At 55.0% G+C, this 27,937-nt stretch overlaps 2 protein-coding genes across 18 annotated transcripts in view; one reads left to right on the forward strand and one right to left on the reverse strand.

Annotated features, from left to right (window-relative positions):
* Positions 1-13: 13 nt before the first annotated feature.
* The window catches only part of LOC106505208 (uncharacterized), a 97,719-nt gene continuing 69,795 nt past the window's right edge, over positions 14-27,937 (reverse strand). For 3 of the 8 annotated variants that reach the window (XR_001299386.3, XR_014818143.1, XM_013980341.3), the window contains 2 exons: positions 12,318-12,447; positions 5,793-6,422 (listed from right to left, as the gene is read on the reverse strand). Coding sequence is in view for 4 of the 8 variants with exons in the window: in XM_013980341.3 (XP_013835795.1) it covers positions 6,211-6,422; positions 12,318-12,447 (342 nt within the window). In the remaining 4 variants the exon portion in view is untranslated. Of the gene's footprint in view, positions 1,476-5,462; positions 5,653-5,792; positions 6,423-10,136; positions 12,448-18,817; positions 19,545-27,937 lie in introns of those variants that run through there. The other 5 variants (XM_013980338.3, XM_021065055.2, XM_084980601.1 and 2 more) reach the window with 4 other exon arrangements.
* On the forward strand, positions 721-27,574 carry ASB13 (ankyrin repeat and SOCS box containing 13). 10 transcript variants are annotated; one of them, XM_084980569.1, is made up of 10 exons: positions 721-844; positions 2,001-2,113; positions 13,119-13,242; positions 14,842-15,029; positions 16,176-16,326; positions 18,898-19,032; positions 23,428-23,504; positions 24,006-24,114; positions 24,195-24,386; positions 25,775-27,574. In XM_084980569.1, the coding sequence occupies exons 2-10, from the start codon at positions 2,111-2,113 to the stop codon at positions 25,900-25,902; spliced, it is 1,107 nt and encodes a 368-aa protein (XP_084836695.1). In that variant the 5' UTR covers positions 721-844; positions 2,001-2,110; the 3' UTR covers positions 25,903-27,574. The 10 variants fall into 10 exon arrangements, 9 of the variants coding, with proteins under 9 accessions (XP_084836695.1, XP_013835785.1, XP_084836697.1 ...); XM_013980331.3 differs by lacking the exon at positions 23,428-23,504 and having other exon boundaries at positions 24,040-24,114; XM_084980571.1 differs by lacking the exon at positions 13,119-13,242.

A 27,937-nucleotide genomic window follows, 5' to 3' on the forward strand; every position in this document is an offset into this window, starting at 1 on the left:
TTTTCCAGTTCTACTGCAAGACTTCAAAAGGTGTTTGTTTTAATGAACATGAACAATTTGGAATGATTTCTCTGGAAAGATGAAAGAAACAGGGAGTATGCCAGCTCCTGTAGAAAGTCTGTCCTTAAAATGAAAGCATGGGGGCACTCTGGAGCTTAGCGCACGCAGCCCAGTCCATGTAAAGGAAGGTAGGGAGTTGCAGCAGCTGGACACTTTTTTGCACATGGACACATGGGCCTATTCTGCAACGGACACTTGGACACGGATATGTTTTGCACACTGGACACACTGCACGTGGACATACAGGCACAATTTGCATGTGCAACACATTTTGCACACAGATGCATGTTTTGCACAAGGGCACTTGCGCACATGGTCACATGTTCTGCACACTGGCACACGGACACCCTGTGTACATGGTCACACGCGCATGTTTTGCATGAGGAAATATTTTGCTCCTGGATGCATGGACGTTTTGCACACAGACACCATCTGCACATGGACACACCTCAGGTTTGCAAAAAGAACATATACTTTGCGCGCGAACGCTTTTGCCCAGCACATTCAGCGATCGCGGAATGGGACGCAGGTGGACGCGGCGCGGCGCTGGCCTGGAGCCCAGGGAGCCGCGCGGGCGGGAAGGAAACTACAAGTCCCAGCGCGCGGCCACCTTGAGCCGACGCGCGGTGGCGCCGATTGGCCCCGCCCAGCGGGCGGCGCGGTCCCGGCCCAAGTCCAGGCTCAGGTCCCGTCGGTGCCGGTGGCCGGGCGGCGGAACCGGGGCGCGCGGGAGCCGGCGGCATGGAGCCCCGCACCGCGGACGGCTGCTTCCTGGGCGACGTGGGTATGTGCGGGGCTCGGGGAGCGTGGGGCCGGCTGTGGGGACCGAAGGGCGCCCCTGGCTGCATTCGCCCGGAGCGGTGACGCGCCCGGCTCTGAGGTGTCGCCAGGGGCGTCCGATTGGGCCTGGGTCGGAGGGCCATGTCCTTAAAAGAGCAGGTCCGGGGACTCGATGCGGCTCAGAAGCGGTTTCCAGCTCTGGTCCCCGGCCGGCGGGCCGGCGCATTGCAGGGCGGGTTATCCTTGTCTGGACTTCAGACCCGCCGGGGCGCCGCGCACCTTGGAGGGGATGCGGGGCTGTGCGTGGTCATTGCCAGGTTCGGATGGGGGCTGTGGGTAGTCATTGTCCAGAACCTAGGATATACCCACGGGGGACCACTCCGCGGGTAGCCCCGGTACGAGCCCAGCGTGGGAGCTGCACCTTCTTCCCAGCCGAAGCGGAGGAGGTCGTACGCGAGGCCATTAGCATCTAACAGAGACACAGGGAGGGCATCTGCCCTCCTCGCGCTTGCGACACATGCGACCTCAGTTCTTCAGAGAGCCTTCTTTACCATTTGGCGACCCAAGAATACAGTGGATTCAAGGGCAAAGGGCCGTTCTTGGAGGAAGCAAACTTTCCTGCCTGCAGCGTAATTCTAGGGCAAACGAAATGCGCAGTGAAAGTACTGTGAAAAACCGGAAAGAAAAAAATCTAAAGTATTTTTACACTGATTAAAAAAAAAAGGTAGTGGGAATAAAAGGGAGAAGCTTAAGGGTACATTTAGCTTAAGAGGGAATTACAGCCCTAGCAAAGCAAGAGTGTTTTAATTGATTTTGCAAAACCCCCACCTTCCACATGATCAAAGGCATTTAATGAACATCTCTCTTTTACGTGGCATTCCACGCCAGGCAGGAGTAGGACTTTGACCCTGTCAGTGTGATCTGGGTTTGGTTAGTTCAATTAAGTACGCAATGAACAGCTCACCATGAAAAACTACTTAAACACACTTTTTTTGTTCATGTACAGCATTCAGTAGCACAGCATCACTTCTGATCTTTTTTTTTTTTTTTTTTGCATCATTTAAGGGATGTATCTTGAGAAGAAAATGCATTCTGAACTAATGGATGCACAGCTGCTGGGGCCCATGGTTACTTTTGACACTGTCATTGTTTTATTTCAGATATGTCTCCCAAAATTCATCCTGCTGACATTTTTATTCTCAACACGAATGAATAAGCTCAGTGTGTTGAATTCAGGACAGCGCTGCTATCCCAGCAGAAGCGGAGACCCATGGTAGGCACTTTAAGCCATTTTAACAGTCTGGTCTCCAATTCTATATGTGTGGCCTGCTCTAACCAAACCGTGTAGGTTTATTTTTAATGTAACACCTCACCAAAGTAAAGGTTGCAGTCTAATAACATGGGCTTATCCTTACGAGCAAAGAATTTAGGGCAAGCCACATCCTAAAGGGAATCCAGTGTTTGTTACTTAGCAAGAGTAATACACATCAGGATTGACCCAAGGTTAAGTGTGTGTTTGGAAAGCTGAAAAAGTGAGTCCTGTATTCAGCTTCTGCACTCAGGAGCTTCTGCCATGGAAGTAAGAGGCAGGCAGGAGATGAAAGTGTGGTCAGGGATCTGGGCTCCAAGCAAGACCTTGCTGTCTTTAGTCTAAACAGTTCCTTGGCCTCTGTGGTGTTGAGAGAGAGAAGGACAGGCGGTCCCTGTCCTTTGGGGAGGGCCCGGGGGCATATGTCCACGCGGCCTATGGAGGGACCTCGGGGAGAGCCACTGAGCTGCCAGGCTGTGTGCTGGGCACTGGCCACAAGCCCCGTGACAGCTGCAGGACAGTCGTCGTTATTGATAACTTGGAGGTGAAACTGTGCTCGCACACCTGGGAAGTCAGTCGCACAGCTGGGGTCTTAACCCAGGTGGTGTGTTTTTTTGTTTTTGTTTTTTGTTTTTGTCTTTTTGCTATTTCTTGGGCCGCTCCCGCGGCATATGGAGGTTCCCAGGCTAGGGGTCGAATGGGAGCTGTAGCCACAGGCCTACGCCAGAGCCACAGCGACGCGGGATCTGAGCCGCCTCTGCAACCTACACCACAGCTCATGGCAACGCCGAATCGTTAACCCACTAAGCAAGGGCAGGGACCGAACCCACAACCTCATGGTTCCTAGTCGGATTTGCTAACCACTGCGCCACGACGGGAACTCCCAGGTGGTGTGTTTTTATTTTGCATTTTGCTTGTTTCACGTTGAAAGGCCCAGGTCCTTCCTTTCAGATAGGTCCATCTGTAATCAACTTGCAGGGTCACTTGGAACCCTAGGCTGGTCTCGTGTCGTAGGGGGTCCCTCAGGGGACTTAGGAGCACTGTCACCACCCTACATCACCTTTTGTCCTTGCCTCGAGATCCGCAGTCAGGACGGCAGGTTGATCTGCACCCCTGTGCCTGGCAAGTGTGTACAGGTTCATCCTTCTTCTGGGCCTGTGGAATTTGTCTTTAAAAAAATAGAATTGTTTGGGAGCTCCTTGCCGGCTCAGTGGGTTAATGACCTGGCTTGGTCACTGCTGCGCCTCTGGTTATACCTGCAATTCAATCCCTGGCCCAGGAACTTCCACATGCCTCAGGCCCCACCAAAAATAAAAAGAAAAAAGAAAGGACAGAGACAGAGACAGAACTGTATGGAAACTACTTTGAGAGAGCTAGATCATCAGTGCCCTGGCCGGGAGGTAAATGTCCTTAAAATCTTCTCAAATCGTGCTTTTCTTTCTGTCTTAGAGAAAGCTGCGTTCTAGAACTCTCTAGAAGTGTCCTTTACTGGAAGAAACTTCTAGAACTCTCTAGAAGTGTCCTTTACTGGAAAAAACTTTACTGTATTCCTGCTAATAAAAGGATCTGAAGGAAATCTATTTAGCTGATTTTAATACCAATTCAGATGCCCGGGTAGTCGCTGTGGCCAGTAGTGGCTGCCAGCTATGGCTGTACAAATGAATTTTGGTTTCTTGGTAAAAACGGGCTGCCTTGGAGGATGGGGAGGGGGTGGGAGTTTCTTTAGTGTTGGGGATTGAGGAGGAGGAGATGAAATAGGGGCTCTTGGGCTGGACCTTCGGAGGAAAGGAGGAAGAGTGTCCTGAGGGGCTGGGACTCTTGAAGGTGAAGGTGCTGCCTTCCTCCGGTAGCAAAACGGCAGAACAGGTGAAGAGCCCAGCTGCTGCACGCCCGCGCCCCCCGAGGGTCTTAGAAAACACTGGCACCCGGGGCCCATCCCCAGAGATTCCGATCGAATCCTTCTGGGGTGCAGCCTGGGTGCCACGCACTTGGAAAGGGGTCCAGGTACTCTCACAGGCAACCAAAGCTGAGAACCACTGAGCCAGAGGAAGGCTTGGCCTGTGGCGTCTTGGGGAATGTGAGCCAGTCTGGACCCATCCACGGGAGCGGGAGGACGATGAGTGACTGTGGATCGAACACTGAGGCACAGAGGTACCTTCTGGGGGAGAATTGAGTCAGTTGGATGGAGCTGGGCTGACTAGTGGCTCACGGGAGGTGGAGCTTCCTTCTTTATTTTTCTTTTTGTCTCTTTAGGGCCACACCCGCGGCCTATGGAGGTTCCCAGGCTTGGGGTCGAATCGGAGTTGTAGCCGCCAGCCTATACCACAGCCACAGCAATGTGGGATCTGAGCCATGTCTGTGACCTACACACCACAGCTCAGGGCAACGCCGGGTCCTAAACCCACTGAGCGAGGCTGGGATCGAACCTGTGTCCTCATGGATACTAGAGAAATTCGTTTCCGCTGCGCCACGACGGGAACTCCAGTCACAGTCATCTTTGATGGAGACCCTCCGTGTATAAGCAGGGCTCTCTCTAGAATTCACTGTCAGCATCTGTGGTCCTTCCTTCCCGGAATTTATCCCCAGCATCGTGGGGCCTTTGGGGAGAGCCCGGGGGCATATGTCTGCGCTTCGTTTTCTGGGTCGAACTTGAAACGCCCGAGCCCTGCCATTCTTTACTCTGGGGGGAAAGGAGCCTCCAGTGGGATAATCAGCCAGGATGTTTTCTCGAGGAAGAGAGGTAATTAGAGTGGGACGCTTCTCCGAAAGCCGGACTTCAAAGAGAACGCGTTATGAAACAAACCAAAAAAAGCCTGTTCTGGGCAAATGAAGGTATCCAAGGAAGTCAAACATGGTGATTACAAAACAGCACTTTTTCCAGGCAAAACGCTATGCATCATTCTGTTATTTTCCCCCAAAACAGCCCTGTGAAATGTTCTCTCCCATGATGAGAAAACCGAGACTTAGATGTCCCTCGGCTTAGGCAGAGCTGGAGGGTCACAGGCCAGGTGGTTGGGATGCGAGGCTGAGCTCTGTGGTTGGGGAACCAGGAACCCGCCCCGAGGGTGACCCCCCTCCCCCGCCCCTCCGAAGCCCCGCTGGGGCCGGTGGGAGGCAGGGGGCCGGGTCGGAACTGGGCCTGTGCCCCGGTGGTTGCAGCTCATCTCTGGGATTCCGGCGCAGCTCATTAAGGGCGTGTAGGGAGATCTTTATTTTCCCTGGCGATTCTGCTTCTTAGATCACCTCTTTCACGTTTCTCGTTTGCTTTCATTTCTTTTCTTTCACTTTCTATTTCCTCTCTTAACTGAGTTGGTTTTCTTTTTTTTTTTTCCTTTTTACAGCTGTACCTGCAGCATATGCAAGTTCCCAAGGTAGGGGTCGAATCAGAGCTGCAGCTGCTGGCCTACACCACAGCCACAGCAACAGTCTGAGACCCACAGCACCGCTCAGGGCAACGCCAGATCCTTAACCCACTGGGTGAGGCCAGGGATCGAACCCACATCCTCATGGATATGAGTCAGGGTCTTAACCCACTGAGCCACAATGGGAACTCCTTAACTCAGTTTTGTCTTGTCCCTGTAGGAAGGTAAACCTTTTCTCTTTCATTTTTATCTCATTAAACACATCTCAAAACCACACTGTGTGCCACTTGACCTCAAGTTTACTGACAAACAAGATTTGCAGTATTCACAACTAAAACATTGAGAAAAGACCTTGCTGAAGAATTTCTTAAAAAGCAATACGCAGTCTCAATTTCTAAGTAAGGGTTTCTACACATAGAAATGGAGTTTTCTATTTTCCCAGGCCTGGTGACTCAGGTATCTGGGGAGAAGGGCTTGTTTCAGAGCTGCAGCTGTGGTGCAGAAGGACACATCTCTGCAGCGAGGGGCCCGGGCTCCCCTAATGACACCCCTGGAGCAAGTGTCCCAGGCCAAGCAACGTGAAGGGTGCCTGGTGGACACTGAGCGTGTAGGAGAGCGTATGGAGCCGGCCATCCCTGTGGTGCCAGAGTGGGGTTCCTGCGTGGAGAGGCCACCCGGTGGGGGGAGGGGCGGTCAGGGTCAAGGCCAGCACAGGGTTCTGGGCTCTGGACAGTTGTGTGGGGCTGACGAGTGCTCTGCCCTGCACGTGGGCAGGGGGCTGGTGGGTCTGGCCGAGCAGAGACAGGCTCCCTGGCAGGGCTGGCGGGCCCTGGGCTGAGAGCTGCTGTTTGGGCTCAAGGAGCAGGATTCTGGGCTCTGGATGACTATGCAGGATGCTGGTAATTGGCTCTCTGGAGAAAAAAGACAGAGCGATGGAAAGTCAGATTCTGATTTGCTGCTGTCGCTGGTGTAAACACTCAGGCCGGGCTGCTTTCAGTCCCCTGGGTTTCTGGCTGGCGGAACTGCTGGCTCTTCACCAGTGAGCAGGGCGAGCCGGTCCTGCACACCCACGGCTGAACGGCGGGTAGAGAACGCAAGCTCCAGGGCCTGGGACTCAGTCAGGGGACTCACAGGGGACCCAGGCGGGGCTTTGGAACACGGACAGATAGAACTGGGGGCTGGGACCCGAACAGGACCAGCAGAAATGGTCCGAGTGACGCTCATGACCCCGTCGTAGTCGTAGTGAGCTGTTCATGGAGTGCTTATAACTGCCAGGCTTGGTGCAGACGATGCCCAGCAGAATTCCACTGTGGGCACGGCCCTCCTGTGGCGTGGGCATATTAGACATGGGGAAGCTGAGGTTTTACAAAAAATGGACGTATGATTGAAAACAGGCTTGAGAGGGTAAGAGCCGCAGCCCAGGTGGCCGCGCTGAGTGACAGGCAGCGTGGACCTCAGGGGCTGGGCGATTCTCTAGGCTCCTCAGCATGTACCCGCCTCCTGCGGGGAGGCTGATGCTGAACTACAGGAGGTGCTCACCTGAGGCTTCTGGAGCCTGAAGGACGGGCCTGGGCAGGCCTGGCCTTCAGACGTGAGGGGCTCAGGGCTGGCGGCCAGCAGGTGCACGTCTGGAGCCTGGGCCAGATCCAGAACGTCAGGTGGGGGTGCAGGAAAGTGGCGACATGTTCTCAAGCACCTGCCGTTCCTTCCTGGGGTGACCTTGCAGTTGTTCAGCACATGCAGGTGGCATTGCTGTGACCCCTACTTTGCAGAGACAAAGGCTTCCACCTAGTCCTTCGTGAGCTTGGCCTGTCAGCATCCCGTCGGAGGAGGGGTGACACAGGTATCACCGTGATCTTGAACTGAAGCACTGGCAGGAGGGAGCCTGGATGCTGCTCTCAGCCCTGCAGCACCAGTGCCTGGGTCTCTGTCTTCTGGGACTGTGGCCTTGACTCTGTTATAACAAACCTCTGCTTTGTTCGTTTACAGTCGCGCTCGCAGGCCAGGGATTGAATCCAAGCTGCAGTTGCAAACTCCGCAGCAGCTGAGGCAACACTAGATCCTTTAACCATTGTACGGGGCCAGGGATCGAACCCGTGCCTCTGCAGGGACCCAAGCTGCTGCAGCTGGATTCTTAACCCGCTGCGCCACAACAGGAACTCCACAAACTCCTGTTTAATTAACTGATGCTCTAGCACCTGGTTCGGCCAGAGTGGGTGAGGCCACAGCCATGGCCCAGGTCACAGTGTCAGGGCAGGACAGGCCTAGGAGGGGCCGTGAGGAAGGTGCACTCTGGCGCAGGGGGGTGGAGGGCTGGGCAGACCCACCTGCGGGGGAGGAAGCTCCGAACAGCAGGTGGAACAGGCTTCTGGGGAGTGTGTGTTTACTGATACTTGTGTGTCAGGGGCTGGGGTGGAACAGCGGGTGGGGGGCTGTGGTCCTGTCCCAAAGATGCTCGTGGGAGGGCAGGAGAGGAGGGAAAGCAGGTGCAGGTGTGTGTGCAGAGGGGGCCTAGCCTAGAGGAGGGCGGGGGTGGGCTGGATGCCCACAGCTCCCTGAAGGAGCAGCCGAAGACTCGGTCTCTGTGGGGAGGGTGGGGGGGCAGGGGGGCTGAAGGGGCAGCACACAGAGGCTCGGGGTCTGGACCACGTGACCCGGGGTCAGCTGGGAGCAGCTCAGTGTGATTGGAGACAAGGGCGTGTGTGTGAGGGCGGTGATGGGGGCGTGTGGAGGAGCCTGGAGGAAGAGGCTGGGGCTCCATCCTGGAGGGTCTGTGCTCCTGCCCGCAAAGGCGTGTGGATGTTACTCGGGAGAAAGGGGCAGGGGAGGCCCTGAGCAGGGCCCAGGTGGCCCAGGTGGCGACTGAGCTGCTTCGGGGAGGGGTGGGGGAGGAGGGAGACCAGAGGTGTGTGGCCGGAGGGAGGAGGGGTGATGGGAAGGGGCTGCTTGGAGACCAATTATGTCGCAGGGCTGGGATTTGGGGGACCGCTCATTCCAGAGAGAACTTGCCAGAGGGAGGGTCTCAGGTTTCCAGCCTCCACCCCCCGCTCCCAGGGGGAAGGTATGGGGGTGGGGCGGCTGGTCACCACTGGGGTTCAGACACAGGGCTGGAAACAAAGCCTGAGGTCAGTGGGTTGACTAATATTCAGTGTTTTCCTGCTTCTCTTCCCTGCAAACAGATGTCTTTCTGCTTTAAGGCTGATCAGCATGTGCGGTGCCCCGCCCCCACCTTCTCACTTTGCGGGGAGATGCTGAGCTTCCCACTGGGGGCCAGCACTCCTTTGCACAGTTGCAGCTCCAAGGCCACCAGGTGCCTGTGTTCTTTGCTTCTGGGGGTCTCCACTTCCTCTCCCTCCCCCTCCCTTCCCGCTGTGCAGCCAGCCCCCCCTTGATGACAGCCTGTGGTCGGTACCAGCTGTGGGTGACTACCTCCCCCATCCCCAGGGCTGGCTCCATCTTTGTTACTTCTTTACAAAATAACTTGAGGGAGTTCCCATCGTAGCTCAGCGGTTAATGAACCTGACTAGTATCCATGAAGATGTGAGTTCGATCCTTGGCCTCGCTCAGCGGGTTAAGGAGCCCGCGTGGCCGTGAGCTGTGGTGTAGGTTGCAGACACAGATTGGATTCTGTGTTGCTGTGGCTGCGACAAAGGCCGGCAGCTACAGCTTTGATTCAACCCCTAGCCTGGGAACCTCCATGTGCCAGTGGGGGTGGCCCTAAAAGACCAAAACCAAAAGATTGAAAGTTTTAAATGTGGCTAAAAGAACCACGTAGAAATGGATAAGATGGTACATTTTAAGTGTGCAGTTCAATGGTATTAATTCTATGCACGTTTTTGTATAACAGCTTCAGATATATTTTTTTTTTATGGCCACACCTGCGGCATAGGGAGGTTCCCAGGTCAGGGGTCGAATCAGAGCTGCAGCTGCCGGCCTACACCACAGCCACAGCAACGCCAGATCCAAGCCACGTCTGCGACCTACACCACAGCTCACGGTAACGCTGGACCCTTAACTGAGCAGGGCCAGGGATCAAACCCGGATCCTCATGGATACTATTGGGGTTTGTTACCCGCTGAGCCACAGCAGGAACTCCTGTAATGTTTTCATCTCACAACACGGAAGCTCTGCGCCTGGTAACCTCCCTATTTCTCCCCTCCCCGACTCCCCACAGCCACTCTTCCATTTTCTGCCTTGGACAACTCCAGGATCCTCACATAAGTGGAATGATGTTGTATTTGCCTTTTTGTGACTTGCTTGTTTCACTGAGCATCATGTCCTCCAGGTCCATTTATGTTGTAGCCTGTGACAGAATCTCTCTCCTTTTTAGGGCTGAATAATATTCCATTGCATGTACATATCACAGTTTCTTTATCCATTCATCCATCCACGGACACTTAGGATGTGTCTGTATCATGCATATTGTAAATGACGTCGCAGTCAACGAGAGGTACATATAGCTTATTGAGTTAGTGTTTGCATTTTCTTCAGATAAAAATTGCTGGGTCATATGGTAATTCTGTTTCAATTTTAGGAACCAGAATGCTCTTGTCCCTAAGTCCTGTGCCACTTTACATTCCTACCCACAATGCTAAGGGTTCCAGTTTCTCCACATCTTTGCCCACATTTATTTTCTGGGCTTTTTTGACAGTAGCCACCCTAGTGGGTGCGAGGTGCTTTCTCACTGTGGTTTTGATTTGTGTTTCTCTAAAGATTAGTGATGTTGAGCATCTTTTCACGTAGCTGTTGGCCATTTATATCCCTTCTTTAAGGAAATATCTATTGAGGTCCTTCGTTCATTTTTTAATTGGGTTATTTATGTTGTTGAGTTGTAGGTGCTCTTTATATATTCTGGTACATGTGATTTTCAAATATTTCCTCCCACTCTCTAGGTGCCTTTTCACTGTCAACTGTGTTCCTTGATGCACAGAAATTCTCTCCTTTATTCTCACATCTGCTGCTGCTGACCTCTGTCCTCAGCTGCTGCTAAAACAACTGCAGCTGATGTTTATTCATTAGAAAATATAATTCCCAGTAAGTTACGCTTCCTCTATGGACTGGTCATAATGGAATGAAATAAGATTTTCTTTAAAACATTTTACATCCAGGCTTTATAATTCATATTAATAATCCCTTCCATCCACTCGTCCCTTATTCATTCAACAAACAAATGATCTGAGCACATTTGCCAGGCCGCACGCTGTGGCAGGTGCTGGGAACAGAGGCGAGCAAACCACGCCCAGCAAGTCACTGCAGCCCTGCCTGTCCTGTCACGCTTTCCTGATGGGCCCGGCCAAGGACGGGTCTTGCTTCTAAGATCCTGTAACTTGGCGTGTTCCTCCAGTGTTACAGTTGCGTTGTTTTGAATTATTTGCCCACCCCCACCCATGGCCGTGAACTGCTCCTTGTCCCATCCAGTTGTCCTTGTGCACAACGGCGGCGGCGGCGGCAGCAGTGGCTGCTGAATGGATGCTGAGGGGAAACGCCCAGCCCGGGCCCCCTCCTTCCTGCGGATGCTGGGTTTGCCCTGTTCTCCTCTTTGTAGGGCTGGAGGCGCTCCATCTGCCCTTGGGGCTTTGCTCCCCTCGGACTGACCTTAAAGCCACTTTCCACTCCCTCCCCCCACCCCACCCCCAGGCCGGAGGGCAGCTGTTCATCACTACAGGGGAGACACCCTAGGTCCTCTCCTTGGGGCAGCAAACAGGAGGTGCCCCAAGCTTGGCTTCTACATTCTGTGGGAGTCAGACCTTCCTCCACCTCGAGTCCTCCCTTCAGCTCCCTGGCCCGTGACCCCCCCCCCCATGGGGTCACACAGATGGTACAACAAGGGGCAAAAAAGACCCCAGATAGACCCCACTTCCTGAGTTTGTGCTGGCCTGATGCTTAGTGCCTTTAATTTGATTTTTTTTTTTTTTAGGGCCACACCTGCAGCACATGGAGGTTCCTAGGCTAGGAGTTGAATCGGAGCTACAGCTGCTAGCCTACACAATCGCCACAGCAACACGGGATCCGAGCCGCATCTGTGACCCCCATCACAGCTCACAGTAACACTGGATCCTTAAGCCACTGAGCGAGGCCAGGGATTGAACCCACGTCCTCATAGATAACTAGTTGGGTTCTTGACCTGCTGAGCCATGACAGGAACTCCCACTGAATTTCCATAACCCGGTGGTGAATGAACGGTATCACTATCCCACTTCACACGCTAGTTCTCGCCCAAGCTGAGACATGGCTGCGCTGGTTCTCGGACCCGAGCCGGCTGGCCCTGGAGGACCCTGAGCCCCACACCACTCCGCTCCCCTGCAGGCTGGGCGGCTGCGGGATGGCTGGGGGGACGGGGTCTCAGGAGGGACCGACATCCACACGGAACCCAGGAGGCTATCAACCGCCCAGGAAATAAATTCACCCGGGACAAGGTTCACACAGCGCTGTGGCTAAGACCTGGGACCTCTGGCCGAGGGGAAGGAGTTTGAGCGACAGGGACATAGAATGCAGCACTAATACAAGGAAAGGCGTATCCTGAGAGGGGTGTGTTGTGATGCCGTCTGGGGGGCCTTGCCGGGAAGGATGTGTCAGCATAGCCCGGCTCTGCTGCCACTTACGGCGTTTGAAGGGTGCCAGGAAGGCTGCCCTGCAGCCCAGCTGCTCTGACAGGGGCTGAGACGTTCGCTGTGCAAATGTAGTTTGGGTTCGGGGAGTCTGCACGCGGGGTTCGTGCGCACCTGGCCGAGCCGGTGAAGGAACCTCAAGCTCGCAGCACAGGGAGCCAGGGCTCGGGGCTCCGGGCCCCAGGGGCAGTGACTCACCTGGTGCTTCTCGTCTGTCTTCAGGTCCCAGCTCAACTCCCGGCCCCATCCGGGGAGGCGGGAAGGCTGTGTCCAGCCGGGAGCCCCTCAGCACTCGCCCCACGTATTCGCTGGCCTTGGGTCCGACGTTCTACGGGAAATGGGAATCTGTGATCAGCTTAGGCTGCTGGTCTGGGTGGGTGGGTGGCTCTGGGAACCCCGACAGTGACCACTCTCTAGTCCACTTCCGCCGTGCGGTGGGCAGCAGGTGTGGACTGTGGCACAGTAGGGCCTGGTGGGGACAAACGGCGGCCCCTCGGGGCACAGACGATGGTCGAACTCAGCGTGGGCAGGGCTGAGATGGGGCAAGGCTGTCTGCAAAACTGACTAGATTTCAGCCAGGAAAGGAACAAGTAGGTGTTATTTAGGACGAGAGGGAGGGGGACAAGGGGGATGGGGAGAGAGGCCAGAGGTGGGGAGGAGGGATGTCTGAAGCCATGGTTCTCAAAGTGTGGTTCCCAGACCGGCTGCATCAGCATCGTCTGGGCGCTTGTTAGAAATTCACATGCCTCACACCTGTCAGAATGGCCATCGTTAGAAAGTCTACAAATGACACGTGCTGGAGGGGGTGTGCAGCAAGGGGAACCCGCTGCACTGCTGGTGGGAATGTAAATTGGTACAATCACTGTGGAAAACAGCATGGAGGTTCCTGAGAAAACTATATATAGAACGACCGTACGACCCCGCAGTCCCACTCATGGGCATATATCCGGACAAAACTTTCTTTGAAAACGACACATGCCCCCTGCATGTTCGTTGCAGCACTATTCACAACAGCCAAGACATGGAAACAACCCAAATGTCCATCGACACACGACTGGATTAGGAAGATGTGGTGTATACACACATGTCCTCCGGGGCTTTTCCCTGCGCAAACACATCCCTGGTATGTGCCCCGATCTCTTCTCATAAGGACACTGGTCAGACTGGATTAGCGCCCAACCTGATGGGCCTGGCTCTAACTTAATTACTTTTGTGAAGGTCCCATCTCCAAATACAGCCACATTTTGAGATGTTTGGGGTTAGGGCTTCAACATGGGAATTTTGGCCGGGGGAGGGGCGGGAGGAGACGCAGTTCGGTTCATAACCAACTGTATGCCGACAAATTAGATAAAGTAGATGAAGTGGACAAATTCCTAAAAAGACACCACGAGCTACCCAAACTGACTCAAAAAACAAAGAAAAAATTAGAACGTCTGGGAGGACGTGTAACAAATGAAGAGCTTGGATTAGTAATTTAAAAACCTAAAAGAAAGCCCAGGCCCACTCAGATGAATTTGACCCAAGAGTTAAAGATTTAATACCAGTTCTTCATAAACTCTTCCAAAAATTCGAGACTACTTCCCAACTCATTCTCTGAGGCCAGTATTACACGGATACCCAAACTGGACACATACAAAAACCACAGGAAAAATGACCCTTAGGAATATAGACTCAGAAATCCTCAAAATATGCACAAACCAAATCTAGCATCACATGAAAAGATTATACACCATAACCAGGTGGAATTTCTCCCAGGACTGCACAGTAGGTTTAACATCTGAAAATCAACCCGTGCAGTACACCCCTGAGATAGAATTAGTGAAAGAAAGCGGGCACAATCATTGCAATAGATGCAGAGAAAAGTACTTAACGAAATCCAACACCCTCTCATGATGAAAACACTCAACACACGAGACACTGGAGAACTTCTTTGGCCTGATAAAGGGCTCTGTGAAAACCCACAGCTCACAAGACGCTTCGTGGTGAAGGAATGAAAGCTTTTGTTCCAGGACCAGGAACAAGGCCAGGAGGTGCCTCCCAGCCCTGCCACTCCATGTAGGGCTGGACATTCAAGCCAAGCAATTAGGCAAGAAAAAAAAAGGCACACAGATTAGAAAGGCGGATGCCTCTGTATTGATTTACATACAGACAACACGATTTTGTAGGTAGAAAATCCCGCGAGTCTGCTAAAATTGGATAACTAACCCAAGCCCCTACTTGCAAGGTTCTCCCAGGCCAGGAGGCGGGGCCGTGTAAATGCCAAGGGCTGTTCCCAGAGGCGATGTTTCAAATGGGCCCATGCGGACTCTGTACCATCTAAACAGGAGACTGCAGGATGGCTGGCTGGGTGGGGGCAAAGGTGGGCTCCTCAGGCAGAGAGAACATATGCAGAGAGGCAGGTGTGTGTGTGTGTGTGTGCGGGAAACCACACTGAGCTAGCGGTGTGGCTGGAGAGGGGGCTGCGGGAGGCAGTGGCGGGTGGGAGACCAGTCAAGGAGGCGAGCGAAGTCCAGACCACGAAGCACCATCTAGACCTTGCTGGAAGGTTGGACGCCACCCCAGGCACTGGGGGTCCCTCAAGAATGTGAGTAGGGGTATTGGGGCCAATCCCACGATCACGTGTACAGTGGCTTGGGTTTCGTGCAGGGTCCCTGGGGTACGCACGTCCTTCTGCCCTGGGCAGACGGGGCAGGGCCTGAGTGCTAGGTTTTCTCCTTTCCAGGCTTCTGGGTGGAGCGCACCCCCGTGCACGAGGCGGCCCAGCGGGGGGAGACGCGTCAGCTGCAGCAGCTGATCGAGAGCGGCGCCTGCGTCAACCAGGTCACCGTGGACTCCATCACGCCCCTGCACGCGGCCAGCCTGCAGGGCCAGGCGCAGTGCGTGCAGCTGCTGCTGGCTGCCGGGGCCCAGGTGAGCCACCCTGAGACCCCAAGCCCCAGGATGGGCTGGACAGACCAGCTCCAGAGGCCTTCGAAGAGCATTCTGTTATGCAAACACACAGAAAGAAAGGAGACCACTAGAGGAGGCTGGGAAGGGGCAGGGGGAAAGGAAATCAGAGTAGGCTGCAGTGGGTGCCCAGGCAGGAGGGAGGGCCGGCCCATCTTTATGGCAGCCTTGCGCGGAGGATGCTCATGGACCTGGCTGTTGGGAGGTCACTGGTGGCGAGAGAGGGATGGTTTAGCAACATGGTGGCGTGCTCTGCATGCCCGTGGGCCGGGCAGGCCGTGGACACAGGCAGGCTGCCTGCAGGCCTGGCAGGGCCTTGGCTGCAGGAGCTGTCTGGCCTCCGAGATGAGGCTAAGTGGGATGCTGGCACGCCAGCTCTGGGACGGAAGGTAAGAGGCCCAAGAGCAAGATCTCTATTTGCTGCTTGCCCTGGCGTAGCTGCCAAACCCCAGCCCATCTGGCGCTCTGGCCGTATCCGGCTGATGGAATTGCTGGGAATTTAACAGTGGGCTGGGTGAACTGGTCGGAGCTGGCCTGGCTTGCCCACCCCTGGACAGAGATGGGGGCAGAAGAAGGATGGTTGTCCACTATTACTTTTCCAGAACTTGGCTATCAAGGCCGTTCCAGACGGGGCAAACAACCTTCAACACAAACCCAAATGACAGCTGAATCTGGACCAATTCTAAGCAGAACCTGCCAGTTTAGGGAGTTGCCTTTTTCCTGCCCTGTGGTTTTCCTACTAGAGGAGGCCTGTTAAACAGTTTTGGGGCCTCCTCCTGGCGAAGGCTGGAGTGAAAACCCCTTTTCACATCCCGCCAGGGCTCACTGGGAGTTGGGGTGGTGTCTGGAGCGAGGCTGAGTCAGTCTAACCCGGGACAGAAAAAAAAGCCCAAACAGCAGGCCCGCTGCACCTGCGTGGCCTGTAGGCACCGCCTGCTTCCTGTCTCTGAACGGCCTTGCCTGGCTCGGTGCCCCAGCAAATGACGGAGAACCCAAGAACTTCTTGGAAAAATGACCCAGCGTGTTTGCAGAGTTGATGGTACATTGGGTGGAGGACGCTAGCAGCCTGCGCCCTCCCCCGCCCTGACGCTGGATTCTGCCTCGACGCAGGTGGATGCCCGCAACATTGACGGCAGCACCCCGCTCTGTGACGCCTGCGCCTCAGGCAGCGTGGAGTGCGTGAAACTGCTGCTCTCCTACGGGGCCAAGGTCAACCCCCCCCTCTACACGGCGTCCCCGCTCCACGAGGCCTGCATGAGCGGTGAGTCGGGGGGCAGTGCGGGCTGGAGGGGCCACCATCGCTGGTGATGGGCTCCCAGGCCGTATGTGGCTCTTGGATCCTAGGCGTTTTGTCCTGGAGACGCTGTCCTCGGGCAGGGCTGGGGGCTGGGAGCTGGAGGCAGGGCTCCAGTTCCAGCCGAGTCACTGCCTTTCGAGATGCCACCCCTGGAGGCAGGTCCCCTCTGTGCCCCTCACCCGGCGCTGCTGACCTCCTGCCCTGCGGCCCCATCTCTTGGGAGAGGCAGTCCAGGCGCATCCCCGAGGGAGGCGGGTGCTCTCAGAGCAGCGGGGAGCTGGTCCCTGAAGCTCAGGGAGCAGGTGGGTTTCCAGCGCCCTCCGAGAGTGGAGGTTGAGGCCACCCCAGTCTTGCTGGGTCACAAGGGCCCCAGAGAGGGGCTACAGCAGGTAGAACCCAGCATTTGGGGTGAAACCAGCTGGTGCCATGTTTCAGATGACAGACTAGGGAGTTTGGGTTCCACTGTTTGGAGCAAGGGCTGCATGCTTGTGTCCTGGGCTTTGGCTGGCACGGTGTTCGCTCTGGCTGCATTTGTTGGGGTGTGGGCCCCACGCAGGCCCACTGTCCCTGCTGCCTGCACCCCCGTTCCCACAGTTAGGTCACCTTTGTCACCCGCAGGCACTGGGGATCACTACGGGCAGCTTTGAAGGTTTTTGCGCAGATGCTGAATGATGACAGCAAAACCACCTTTTGGAAAGGTCTGTCTAGTGGCCATCCACATACAGGCAGGGGAGGGAAGTTTGTTTTTTCTTCCTTCACCTGCCTTAGGTTCATTGGCCAGGGCCCTGCCTGTTAGACTGACAAGGATCAATTAATAAAAGACAAACAAACAAAAAAAAATTCGAGTTCCCATGTCACGGCGCAGCAGAAACGAATCCGACTAGGAACCATGAGGTTGCAGGTTCAATCCCTGGCCTTGCTCAGTGGGTTAAGGATCCGGCATTGCCGGGAGCTGTGGTGTAGGTCACAGACGTGGCTGGGATCTGCTGTTGCTATGACTGTGGTGTAGGATGGCAGCTGTAGCTCCAATTAGACCCCCAGCCTGGGAACCTCCATATGCCTCGGGTACGGCCCTGAAAAGACAAAAGGCAAAAAAAAAAAAAAAAAAAAAAAAAAGATGAACAAGCAAAAGTGGGTTTGTGTGTGCCCTGCACACCCACACAGGAGAGCCAAGGCAAAGGGTGGTTAGAACTTGGGTTCATATGGCACCCCCCTTTTTTTGGCTGCACCCAAAGCACACAAAAATTCCCAGGGCACAGCTGTAATCAGAGCTGCAGCACAGACAACGCCAGATCCTTATGCTGCTGAGCCACGGGGGAGTTCCTCCTGCGAAGATGAATGTAGTATCTTAACAAAGAGCAGTGACAGGACCAAGAAAAGGACTGAGCTTCTGGAGCTGGCAAGCTGTGGGAAGACAAATACACAGGGGAACCACTGGGACGGAAAGCCTGTCAGTAAGGTTTGCTGTGTAGACGCCTCAGTGGTGGCTCCGGCTGATCAGGGTTCAGAGCCGTCCTCGTGATTAGCTTCTGTCCTTCCTGGCAGAGAGGGGAGGGGACCCTTCCCACATTTACCTTTGTCCTACTTTTGGGCGAAGCGGGGAGGGCAGAGAGTTAGTCTTCCACTGGCTTCTTCATCTGTCTTCGGCTCACAAGGATCCCCATGCCAAAGGGGCATATCGGGGGGGGGGGACCTCTGCACCTTTCCATGAAATGGTGGGGGGACGCACCTCGGAAGTGAGATGTGTTGGGGGCTGTCACTGCACAAAGCTTGTGGAGCCCAAGAGGGATGGGTTCGCCTGGAGCGCTTTGGGGGAAGAACATGAGGATTTGACGTAAAGGAGAGGAGAGCACGGGGTCAAGGCCGACTCACTTGTGGTGGTGGAGACGTCCACACATGGGAATGAATGGCAGGCGCCAGGCCAGAGAGGTGGGGCTGGGTTTTTGGGCTGGAGACTCAGGAACCAACCACCGAGCATGACCAGGGGACGAGATGACAGAGCTTGGGAGGGAGTAGAGCCGGAGACAGACCCCAGCCCCACCCGTAGACCCAGCCCCAGCCCCTGTTAGAGATGCTGCAGCAGATCCAGGAAACAACCTGGAAAGCTGTCCACTGGGGGGGAAGGGGGACACGAGGTGGGGAGTTTAGGGAAGTTCATCCTGACTGCAGCTTGGGGGGCAGCCAGAGGTGGGGAGCCCCTTCTCTCCCCCCGAGGGCTGAGGGGCAGTGAGAAGTCTTCCCTGTGTCCACACTGGTACCCCAACTTTCAGCTGGGGCCTGGCCGTGCCCATCCTTCCTCTGTTTCTCATGCCGGGTGGGCTTCAGGGCCCCCTCTGAGCTCCCCAGGGGAGGCACCCACCCCCTGCTCACCAGGGCCACCTGGGGCCTGGGCAGCTCCTGGCTGGGGAGTCGTCCCACTCCCCCCTCTCCCACTGCCGCCTAGCTGGGGGCTTACCTGTCCCAGCGCCTGTCTGCCACGCTTATTTCAAATGTGTGTGACTCTGACACCTTTCTCCTGGCTCCATCTCTTTTAAGGAAGTTCTGAGTGTGTGAGGCTTCTTATCGACGTTGGGGCCAATCTGGAAGCGCACGACTGCCACTTCGGGACCCCGCTGCACGTCGCCTGCGCCCGCGAGCATCTGGACTGCGTCAAAGTGCTTCTCAACGCAGGTGCGTTCTGTTCATACCTGCTTTGCCCAGCGCAGGTGCGCAGTGTTTATACCCGCTCTGCTCACGGCAGGTGTGTTGGGTTTAGCTCGTCCATTCCGGGGCAACTCAGGAAAAAACCCAAACGGTTCAGAAAGAGAAAAAAAGATGAATTCTCTCCAGGTGACAGCCTTTTGAGCATAAGTTATACGTAGTTTTCTCCTAGTGAGTCTCACTCACTTTAATGCACCACTTCTAAGGCTTTTTGGAGAACACAATTTGCTCTGCATAGGGTTGGTCCCTGGAGTGGTTTTTGTTTCTTATGCAAAGATAAGATATCTGGATTAGAAGCGGCTGCAGGCCTTCCAGCCGGGCTGGTCGTGGGGTGGCTGGATCCAGTTTCTGTCGGGCATCTGCGGTTAGGGTTCCGCGCTCTGCAGGGCGTTTTCCTCTGGCTCCTTTCTTGTGGGTGGAGGAGGGCATCGAGTCGGGGTTTGACCTTTGTGCTTCCTGAGGACCCCTCGGTAAGCAGACTCCTTTGGAAGCAGAAGGAAACCAGCTGAGACCGAAAGCGTCAGAACTAGAGCAGGTTTCAGGGTCATTCCGACCCCGGATTCAGCCGTGTCCTCAAGAACTCGCCCCCTTTGAAGTTCATGGGTCTGCCTTGCTCCCCCTTCCCTCCATCCTAGGCCGGCGTCCCTACTGGGGAGAAATGGGCTGAGCAGAGGGGGCTTCCCTGCAGGCATTGGCCTTGGGAGCCTTCTGACTGCGTCCTCATCCCGGGAGAGTGACCTGCTCTCACAGCTTCCTGTGTCCACTGGCCCCAACTGGGTTTGTGTCCAGTCCTCTCCCAGTCCTTTCGGCCAGACTTGGCCACAGGCTGATCTGCTGGGATCCGCACAGGAAGTTCTGAACCCAACTCAAATATTGTGCCGAGGGAACGTTTTAGCTCGGCCACCTCGTTCATTCTGAGCAGCCTGGGAGAAAACCCACATGGTTCAGAAACAGAAAGAGGACCCCTTCCCAGGACCCCTGCCCCAGGCCGCAGAATGGGAGCTCAGGGGATGGGCTGGAAGGAGTGGGGGGCACGGCGATGGCCACGACGGCCTCAACCCTTCAGTTATGGAGTGAGTCTCCCTCCCTGGGGTGGGCGTGAGGGACGAGGGGGCTGCTCCTGGGGGTCCCTGTGGGGTCAGCCCCTCTGCCAGCTCTCTGCGGCGGACGTCACCCCTGATTGTCTTCTGACCTCAGGTGGTCTCCTGTGACACCCCTTCCTGGATCACATGCGTTCTTTTTCTTAAAGAAAACTATTTGTTAACCGTGGCAAATCTCAAACATGAAGAAGAAGAGGACAGCAGGTGTTTCTTTTTTTTGTCTTTTTAGGGCCACACCCGTGGCATATGGAGGTTCCCAGGCTCGGGTCTACACCACAGCCACAGCCATGCCGGATCCGAGTCACGTCTGCAACCTACACCACAGCTCATGGCGACACCAGATCCTTCACGCACTGAGCGAGGCCAGGGATCGAACCTGCAACCTCATAGTTCCTAGTCGGATTCGTTTCCACTGCGCCACGACGGGAACTCCGTGTTTCTTTTTTAAAGTGGGATTCTTAGCTTTTTGTGGGGTGGGTCACGGACCTCTTGGAACATCTTTTTTTTTTTTTTTTTTTTTGCCTTTTCTAGGGCCATTCCTGTGTCATATGGAGGTTCCCAGGCTAGGGGTCTAATCGGAGCTGTAGCCACCGACCTATGCCAGAGCCACAGCAATGTGGGATCTGAGTCGTGTCTTTGACCCACACCACAGCTCACGGCAACGCCGGCTCCTTAACCCACTGAGGAAGGCCAGGGATCAAACCCGCAACCTCATGGTTCCTAGTCAGATTCGTTAACCGCTGCGCCATGACGGGAACTCCGGAACATCTGTTTTTTAATTTTTATGGCCACACATGCAGCACATGGAAACTCCCGGGCCAGGGACTGAATCTTAGCCGCAGCTTTCGGCATCACAGGACTGGGGATCAAGCGACTGGAGCCGCTGCAGTCAGGTTCTTAACTCACTGTGCCACTGTGGGAACTCCCCCTTGGAACATCTAACGAGAGCTGCGGACCATGTCTCTAGAAATGTACAGAGCAGGTGTTCTGCGTGAGATTTCAGAGAGGGTCCCAGCTGGGCTGGGGGGCCCCGTGGTGCCTCCCCCAGTGGGTGCAGAGGCCGTGGGTCTTTTGTGTGCAGACCACACGTGGCAGTCGCCTGGACTTCCAGACCAAGCTGCTGAGCTGAGGATTATTTGTGCTGAGGAGGGGAGCTGGGGGTGAAAGTCCAGTTGCTTTGGGCGGGGTAATTTTTAATCTGATCCCTGGCAGTAAGTGCTTCGCTGTGCTGAGAGCATCCAGAAGGAGCTGGTCACCCGTGTCTCTGCTGTCGCCTCAGCAAGTACATCCCCAGCCCCTGTGCTCGCCACCCCGTCCGGGCATCACGCTGGGTGCTTGGCGGGCATGGGACAGCCCTCGTCTTCGTTTCCTAAGGCGGTGCTGGGTCCACTCTAATCCGCTTTTGCTCAGAAATCAGGCTTCTGACGGTGAGCAAACCCTGACCCCTTTTTCTGATGGTGAGCTGCGGGGGTTTAGGGCCCAGCCAGCACCTGGTGCTTTGCTGGCTCGGGCTCTTGTCCTCAGTCCAGGCAATGCCATCGGTGGTCCCCACAAAGCCACTTTCTCCCTGGCTTCTCCGTCCCTTCTTTCTCCTGCCCCACCCTCACCCCACTTCTTTTTTCTTTTTAGGGCCGCGCCCGAAACATATGGAGGTTCCCAGGCTAGGGGTTGAATTGGAGCTGCAGCTGCCGGCCTACACCACAGCCACAGCCACAGCCACGCCAGATCCTTAACCCATTGATTGAGGCCACGGATCAAACCCACATCCTCATGGATATAAGTCAGGTTCTTAACCCACTGAGCCTCCACGGGAACTCCCTGGGAACACCTTTTAAACAGACCCCATCTTATACCTCGGAACAGTCACCCTGCCGAGCCTTGTGTGCCAAGAAACCACAGTGGGTGGTAGGGACAGTTCTCTCCTCGACTGTGACAGTGACTCTGCTTCCCCACGCCCCCTTCTCTAAAACAGAGGCCATCTCTCTCCTCCCTGATTGGCAAGAATACTTTGAGAATTAATGATCTTAGAGAAAGTCACCCGGTCTTTAGATTCTGCAGACTTCGCAGCTTATTTCTCATTACAAGTTTGCATTTAACCTTCAAATTCATATTTGCATTGTGACTGCAACACCGTGGCATTATCTGCTCTCACCGGCAACACTGGAAGAAACCCCTGATGGGGTAGATTGGATGGATTGTGGGGGAAATGCTTCTTTTATAGGGGTTGATTTGTAATCCATATCTGCCAAGTTACACAACTAGGTTATTCATCCTGCGTCCTAACTGGGGAATGTTTTCGCCTGATCTGCCGTCTGAGTTTGGGCTGCGGGAAGTGGAGGGGGCTTTTCTTCACGAGTGCTACGTGTTGGCGTGCTTGCTCTTAGCATCACAGGACCGCAGGAGGAACACAGGTCTTACATTCCACCAGGGGATTAAAATGATCTTAAGCCAGAATACAGAAAGCAGGGTTTTTCGAGTATTTTTGAGCAGAGGGACTAGACATTCTAAGAGCCTTATTCGCCCTCATTCTTCCTGTTTGACCCTCCAAATTTCCCATTATGGTGACACGCTGGTGATCCAATTTATTTTAAGGCCCACCTTGATAATATTTTATGATGGATTGCAATCTGTTACATTGGGGCAACACCTTCCCTGATGCTGGGCTCTTTGCTGCTTCTTGAAAAGATTCTCCACCTTCTTTCTCTTGTAACCTCCTAATCTACTCGGGAGCAGGCTGCGAAGAAGTTGGAATTTTCTTTCAAAAACAATGCTGAGGCTCCAGGAGACCCACTGGATAGAATCATGATGGCTGTGCCCTAAGAACGGGGTTTTACACAAATCATGTTCTCATCAAAGTCTTTTTATTTTTGGCCACACCCACAGAATACAAAAGTTCCTGGGCCAGGTGTCAAACTCGAGCCACAGCAGTGACCCAAACCACCGTGGTGACAACGTGGCATTGCACCACAAGAGGACTCCCTATTTTTTTTGTCTTTTTAGGACCGCACCTGCAGCATATGGAAGTTCCAAGGCTAAGGGTCCAATCGGAGCTACAGCTGCCGGGCTACACCGCAGTCACAGCAACGCCATATCTGAACCGCATCTGTGACCTACACCACAGCTCATGGTAACGCTGGATCCTTAACCCACTGATCGAGGCCAGGGATCGAACCCGCATCTTCACGGATACCAGTCAGGTTCGTTACTGCTGAGCCACGACGGGAACTCCTGTTTTTGTTTAATGCATCTAAAAATGCTGCTTTAGCTACGACCTGGCGTCTTTCTGATCATCTCCTGCATCCCGAGGACGCGGTGGCTGGCCGAGCTGAACTCACGGTTAAGGTATCTCCTCTCCATCCGAACTCCAGGGAATCTGGGGCAACCTTCCGGCTTTTCCCTGGAGCTTCCGTTTTGTAGACGGTTTCTTGTATTTAGTGCTTATTCATTCACCCATTTTTAGAGCCTCCGTCCTGTGTGTGTGTGGCGTGTGCCTGCCTATGCCATGTGTGCCCGAGCACACGTGTATCTGAGGTGCGTGCAGCTGTGTACCGGTGTGCACACGCGTGTGCATGTGTGTGTGTCTGTGGAGGACGACAGCAGCGCTTGAGCAGCTCAGCCGGAGCGTCCAGAACCTCAGACCCGAGGACAGACTGCCTCCGGCTTTAGAGCAGCCTCTCAACTCACAGGGAAGGTTCCTTCTTGTTCTTTCCGGCTCTGTTTCTAGTCGTATTTCCTTTTTAAATTTTTTTATATTTATTTATTTATTGCTCAATGAATTTATGACATTTATAGTTGCACTTTTTTTCTTTTTAAATTTTTTTTAATTAAAAAAATTATTTGTAGTCATATTTCTTGATCGCTGCTCCCCCGTCCTTAGCGCTCTCATCCTGGCGGAAACCCCAGGAGTCGCTGCTCCGGGACGCGGAAGGCGGCTTTGAAGGGGCAGCGGCAGGTCTGGATCTTGTGTCGCGGGCGGGGCTGCCTTGGTGTCCCGCGCTCCTGGTGAACCCTCTTCCCGCTCGGCACCCGCAGGGGCCAACGTGAACGCGGCCAAGCTCCACGAGACGGCGCTGCACCACGCGGCCAAGGTGAAGAACGTGGACCTGATCGAGATGCTCGTCCAGTTCGGGGGCGACATCTACGCGCGGGACAACCGGGGGCGGAAGCCGTCCGACTACGCGCGGAGCAGCAGCGCCCCCGCCAGGTGCCTGGAGCACTACGAGAGTGAGTGCCGCCCGCGCCGGGCACGGCTGCGGGACCGCCGGGCACAGCCCGCGGGGCCACCATCCACCTGCAGCCCTCGCGCGTCAGGGGACAAAGGGCAGACCCTCGGGCCAAGACCAGACCTCTCCTCTGGGGACACACTTAAATGAGTTTAAGAATGACGCAGGCTTGCAAACACCTATCTATGGGGGGGAAAAAGCCTATTTAGCTCAAAATTTTGCCAACCAAAACCCATGAAGGATTTAGAGGCAAGTACCCCATTTCCTAGAAGATGTTTCTTTTCCTGCATCCAGATAGTCTGGGGGAGGGAGTAACACAGGAAAATGTCCTCGGTAAGTCTTAGCGTTTCTTTCAAAGAGCTGCTTCTTTCGTCATGTCGCCTGGGCTGAGAACACAGTCCCTGGTTAATGGACACTTTTACCAAAAAACACATGGTTCTAAAAGACAGCCGGGCTCTGTTCTGTACATGGGCCACTGCCCTGGCTGCCAGGGCCTCCAGCACCTGCCTTCTTTGACCCGCTGTGCTGCGCTACGAGCTCCAGGCCTCTTCCTCAGTCCCGCAGTCCTGACCCTCTGCCACCAGGACACGCATGTGTGGACTGTCTGGCCCTGTGGGCTCAGGTCTCTGGCCTGCGGCCATCAGGAGCAGAGCTGAGCCTCTGGCCTGGGATGGCAGGAGTGGGCAGCTGGCACCCGCCTGCCCAAACCGCTGCCCGTTCCCTCGATTGTCTGGAAGTTTGACAAACAAGGCTTCTAGCTGTACATTAGTGCTCTGCTGACACATCTGTGTGAATTGTAATATCATGGCAAAGAAAATCACAAAAAAACCAAAAGAACCCCTAAACAGCCAGAACCCCACAGAATGAAACCCCAGGGCCCATCACCTGAATTGCATTTCTTTCCTCATCTTCTGACCTCAGTCCCTGGCTGTCCATCCTGGTCACCTTCCAGAGAAGGCTGCAGGACTCAGCCTCTCTCCAGGAAAAGGGAAGTGTTTTTATTTTATTTTTTTTTAACAGCTGCACCCGCGGCATATGGAGGTTCCCAGGCTAGAGGTCGAATTAGAGCCACAGGTGCTGGCCTACACCACAGCCACAGCCACGCCAGATCTGAGTCGCATCTGCGACCCACACCATGGCTCATGGATGGACCTGAGCTGCATCTGTGACCTATGCCGCAGCTTGCAGCAACGCCAGATTCCTTAACTCACTGAGTGAGGCTCAGCATTGAACCCGCATCTTCACAGACACTATGTCAGGTTCTTAGCCTGTGGAGCCACCGCGGGAACTCCAAGGGAGGTGTTTTTCCTTTCGCTTTGGTGCTTCTTAAGTTGAAGGATGCTGTGCTTCCTTGGGCTCATCTCGTGTGCCTCTGTCGTCCTCCTCCAGAGACACCTCTGACCCTGTCCCAGCTCTGCAGGGTGAGCCTGCGGAGGGCCACCGGCGTCCGAGGCCTGGAGAAAATCGCCAAGCTGAACATCCCTGCCCGGCTCATTGAGTACCTCTCCTACAACTGAGCTGCCGACACGGCGTCGGGGCCGGCGGGGGACTCCTGGCTGCTGGCCTTGCTGGGCCCAGCGACAGGGGGCTCTGCCCTGGCTGCCCGAGCCGTGCCACTGGTGGAGAGAACAGCGTGCCCGACCGCCCTGTCCGGTCTTCTCTCAGACGCGGAGGAAGCTCCCGAAGCCTTGGGAAGCCCTGGACCTCAGTCTAACTCTGCCATTGTCCCCTGTCGTGCACACACCTTCCTCAGAGACTCAGGAGCACAGGGCAATGCCGGGCAGGGCTGGGCCGGGCTGGGGTTCCACGGCCCTGACACTAATTCCACACGCCCAGGAGCCACCCCCCCAATCCTTCAGCACCAGGCGCCCCTGGAGTTCAAAGGGAGGAGGCTGGGTTGCAGGGGCGGGTCCTGGGGTGGCGGAGGGGGGAGGTCCTGACCGTGTGGCCAGGACACTGCTTGGGGACAGCCTGCCACGTGGAGGCCGTTTTCCGGAGCCATGGTCAGCCCTTCCCGAGGCCTGCTGCGCCCAGGTATAGCTGTCACTCAGGGCTTTATAGGGTCTTAGGAAGCCTCAGGCTTTTTATTCCCCACGACAAGCACCATGTTTCTTAGGAAGTTTTCCTCCAGTTGGAGGTCTCGACTCTTCAAAGTTTATGTTGGGGACAGAAACTCTTAGAGGACACACAGCTGTAACACTTAGATTCTGTTAACGCATCTTTAAAGCAACGGTAACAGGAAGGTGTCCGACGGGTAGCGCTGTGGGACACTCTTCAGAGACCATTTCTTGTCCTTTTCTACAGTTGCCAAATGAATCCTTTTCCCACCCTCGATTTTGCTAATTCCTCGAAGCTCTGAAATTGGCAGCCAGGCCGCCGGCACCTGGTGGCGTCTGTCAACTGTGGCTTCGTGCATTTGGCAGATGCGTGAGGAGCCCCGATGACGCTTCGAGCTGGTCTCAGCGCTTTGAACCGGCGAGGAGCCAGACACGCCGTCCAGACAGAGGAAGCGGATGCTGCCGTCTGTCCCTGTAGTGACAGAAACGCGTCGCTCCACCTTACAAGCCATGAAACTATGTGCCATGTTCAGACGGCACCTGTCTGCCCAAGATTCTGCACTGTCATTTAAAGAACAAAACCCCAAACCCGGGCGTTAAACTAGAGGGCATTTATACAAGTAGCTGAGGTGTGTTTGGTGTCGGGGCAGATGGAGGCGGTGCCTTTGTGAACGTTAGAGTGGGTTGTGCCTAAAGCCAGCGCCCCCAGAAATGTCCCTCCCCAGCTTCCCCCAGGGAGCGTGGGGAAGAGAATGGGCCAGGGTAATGCCAGCTGTGCTCCCCGCCAGAGGTGGCTCCTGGCAGGGCCCCTTGGGTGGAAAGTCCCACGCTGGTGGCCGTGGGTGTTTTCCAGCTTTGCTGGTCCTGAGCGTTGTCACAGGGCAGCTAAGCTGTGCCTGGAGATAAGAGCCACTCCCATTCGGCTGCAGCTGTAGATGCACGTTCTAGATCAATCAGCGTATCTGCATGTGCCAGTAACAATGGAAACACAAGCATCGGGTTCTGCCCAGTGTGTCTGTAACAGGAACTTGCTTCTTCGCCATGAAAGCTGCTGACTTTTCTGCATGTGGAGCGTCCGGGGAGAATCTGGCCCCCACACCCACGGCTCAATAAAAGGTGTTGATGAGAAGTCCGTCTCTGTCCACGAGGCCCTTGTCTTTGGGGGGGCAGGCAGAAGCACAGGCTGGGGCTCACTCTGGGGGGGGGTCAGAGGGCTGTTGTCCCCCCCCCGCGTTTTGGAAAGCCATGTGACCTCTGTTTCACAGTCTGTCTTTGCTGTGTCCTGGCGCTGGTCTCAGGAGAGACCCTGCCCGAGGGATCAGGACCTCCTGTCTGCCCCCCACCCCCACCCCTTTACTGAGCAGTAATCCATAGAAGCCTTGAGTATAGACGCCTTGCCGGGTGTGGTGGAGGACAGACCTTGCCAGCTCTGTGCTGGGGTCTTTCCAGCTGCAGAAGAGGGGTCAGCAGTCAGACGGTGGTCACTGAAAATATA

This window comes from Sus scrofa, chromosome 10, assembly GCF_054392235.1.
Source record: "Sus scrofa isolate SSC_HxYL_T2T_F1_AM1 chromosome 10, Sscrofa_HxYL_maternal_Yorkshire_Landrace_v2.0, whole genome shotgun sequence".
Taxonomy (NCBI): Eukaryota; Metazoa; Chordata; class Mammalia; order Artiodactyla; family Suidae; genus Sus; species Sus scrofa.

Coding starts and splice junctions, on each gene's coding strand:
- ASB13 (XM_084980569.1), top strand. Junction 13,243..14,841: donor CCTGCGCAAACACATCCCTG/GTATGTGCCCCG, acceptor TCTCCTTTCCAG/GCTTCTGGGTGGAGCGCACC. Junction 24,387..25,774: donor GTGCCTGGAGCACTACGAGA/GTGAGTGCCGCC, acceptor GTCCTCCTCCAG/AGACACCTCTGACCCTGTCC.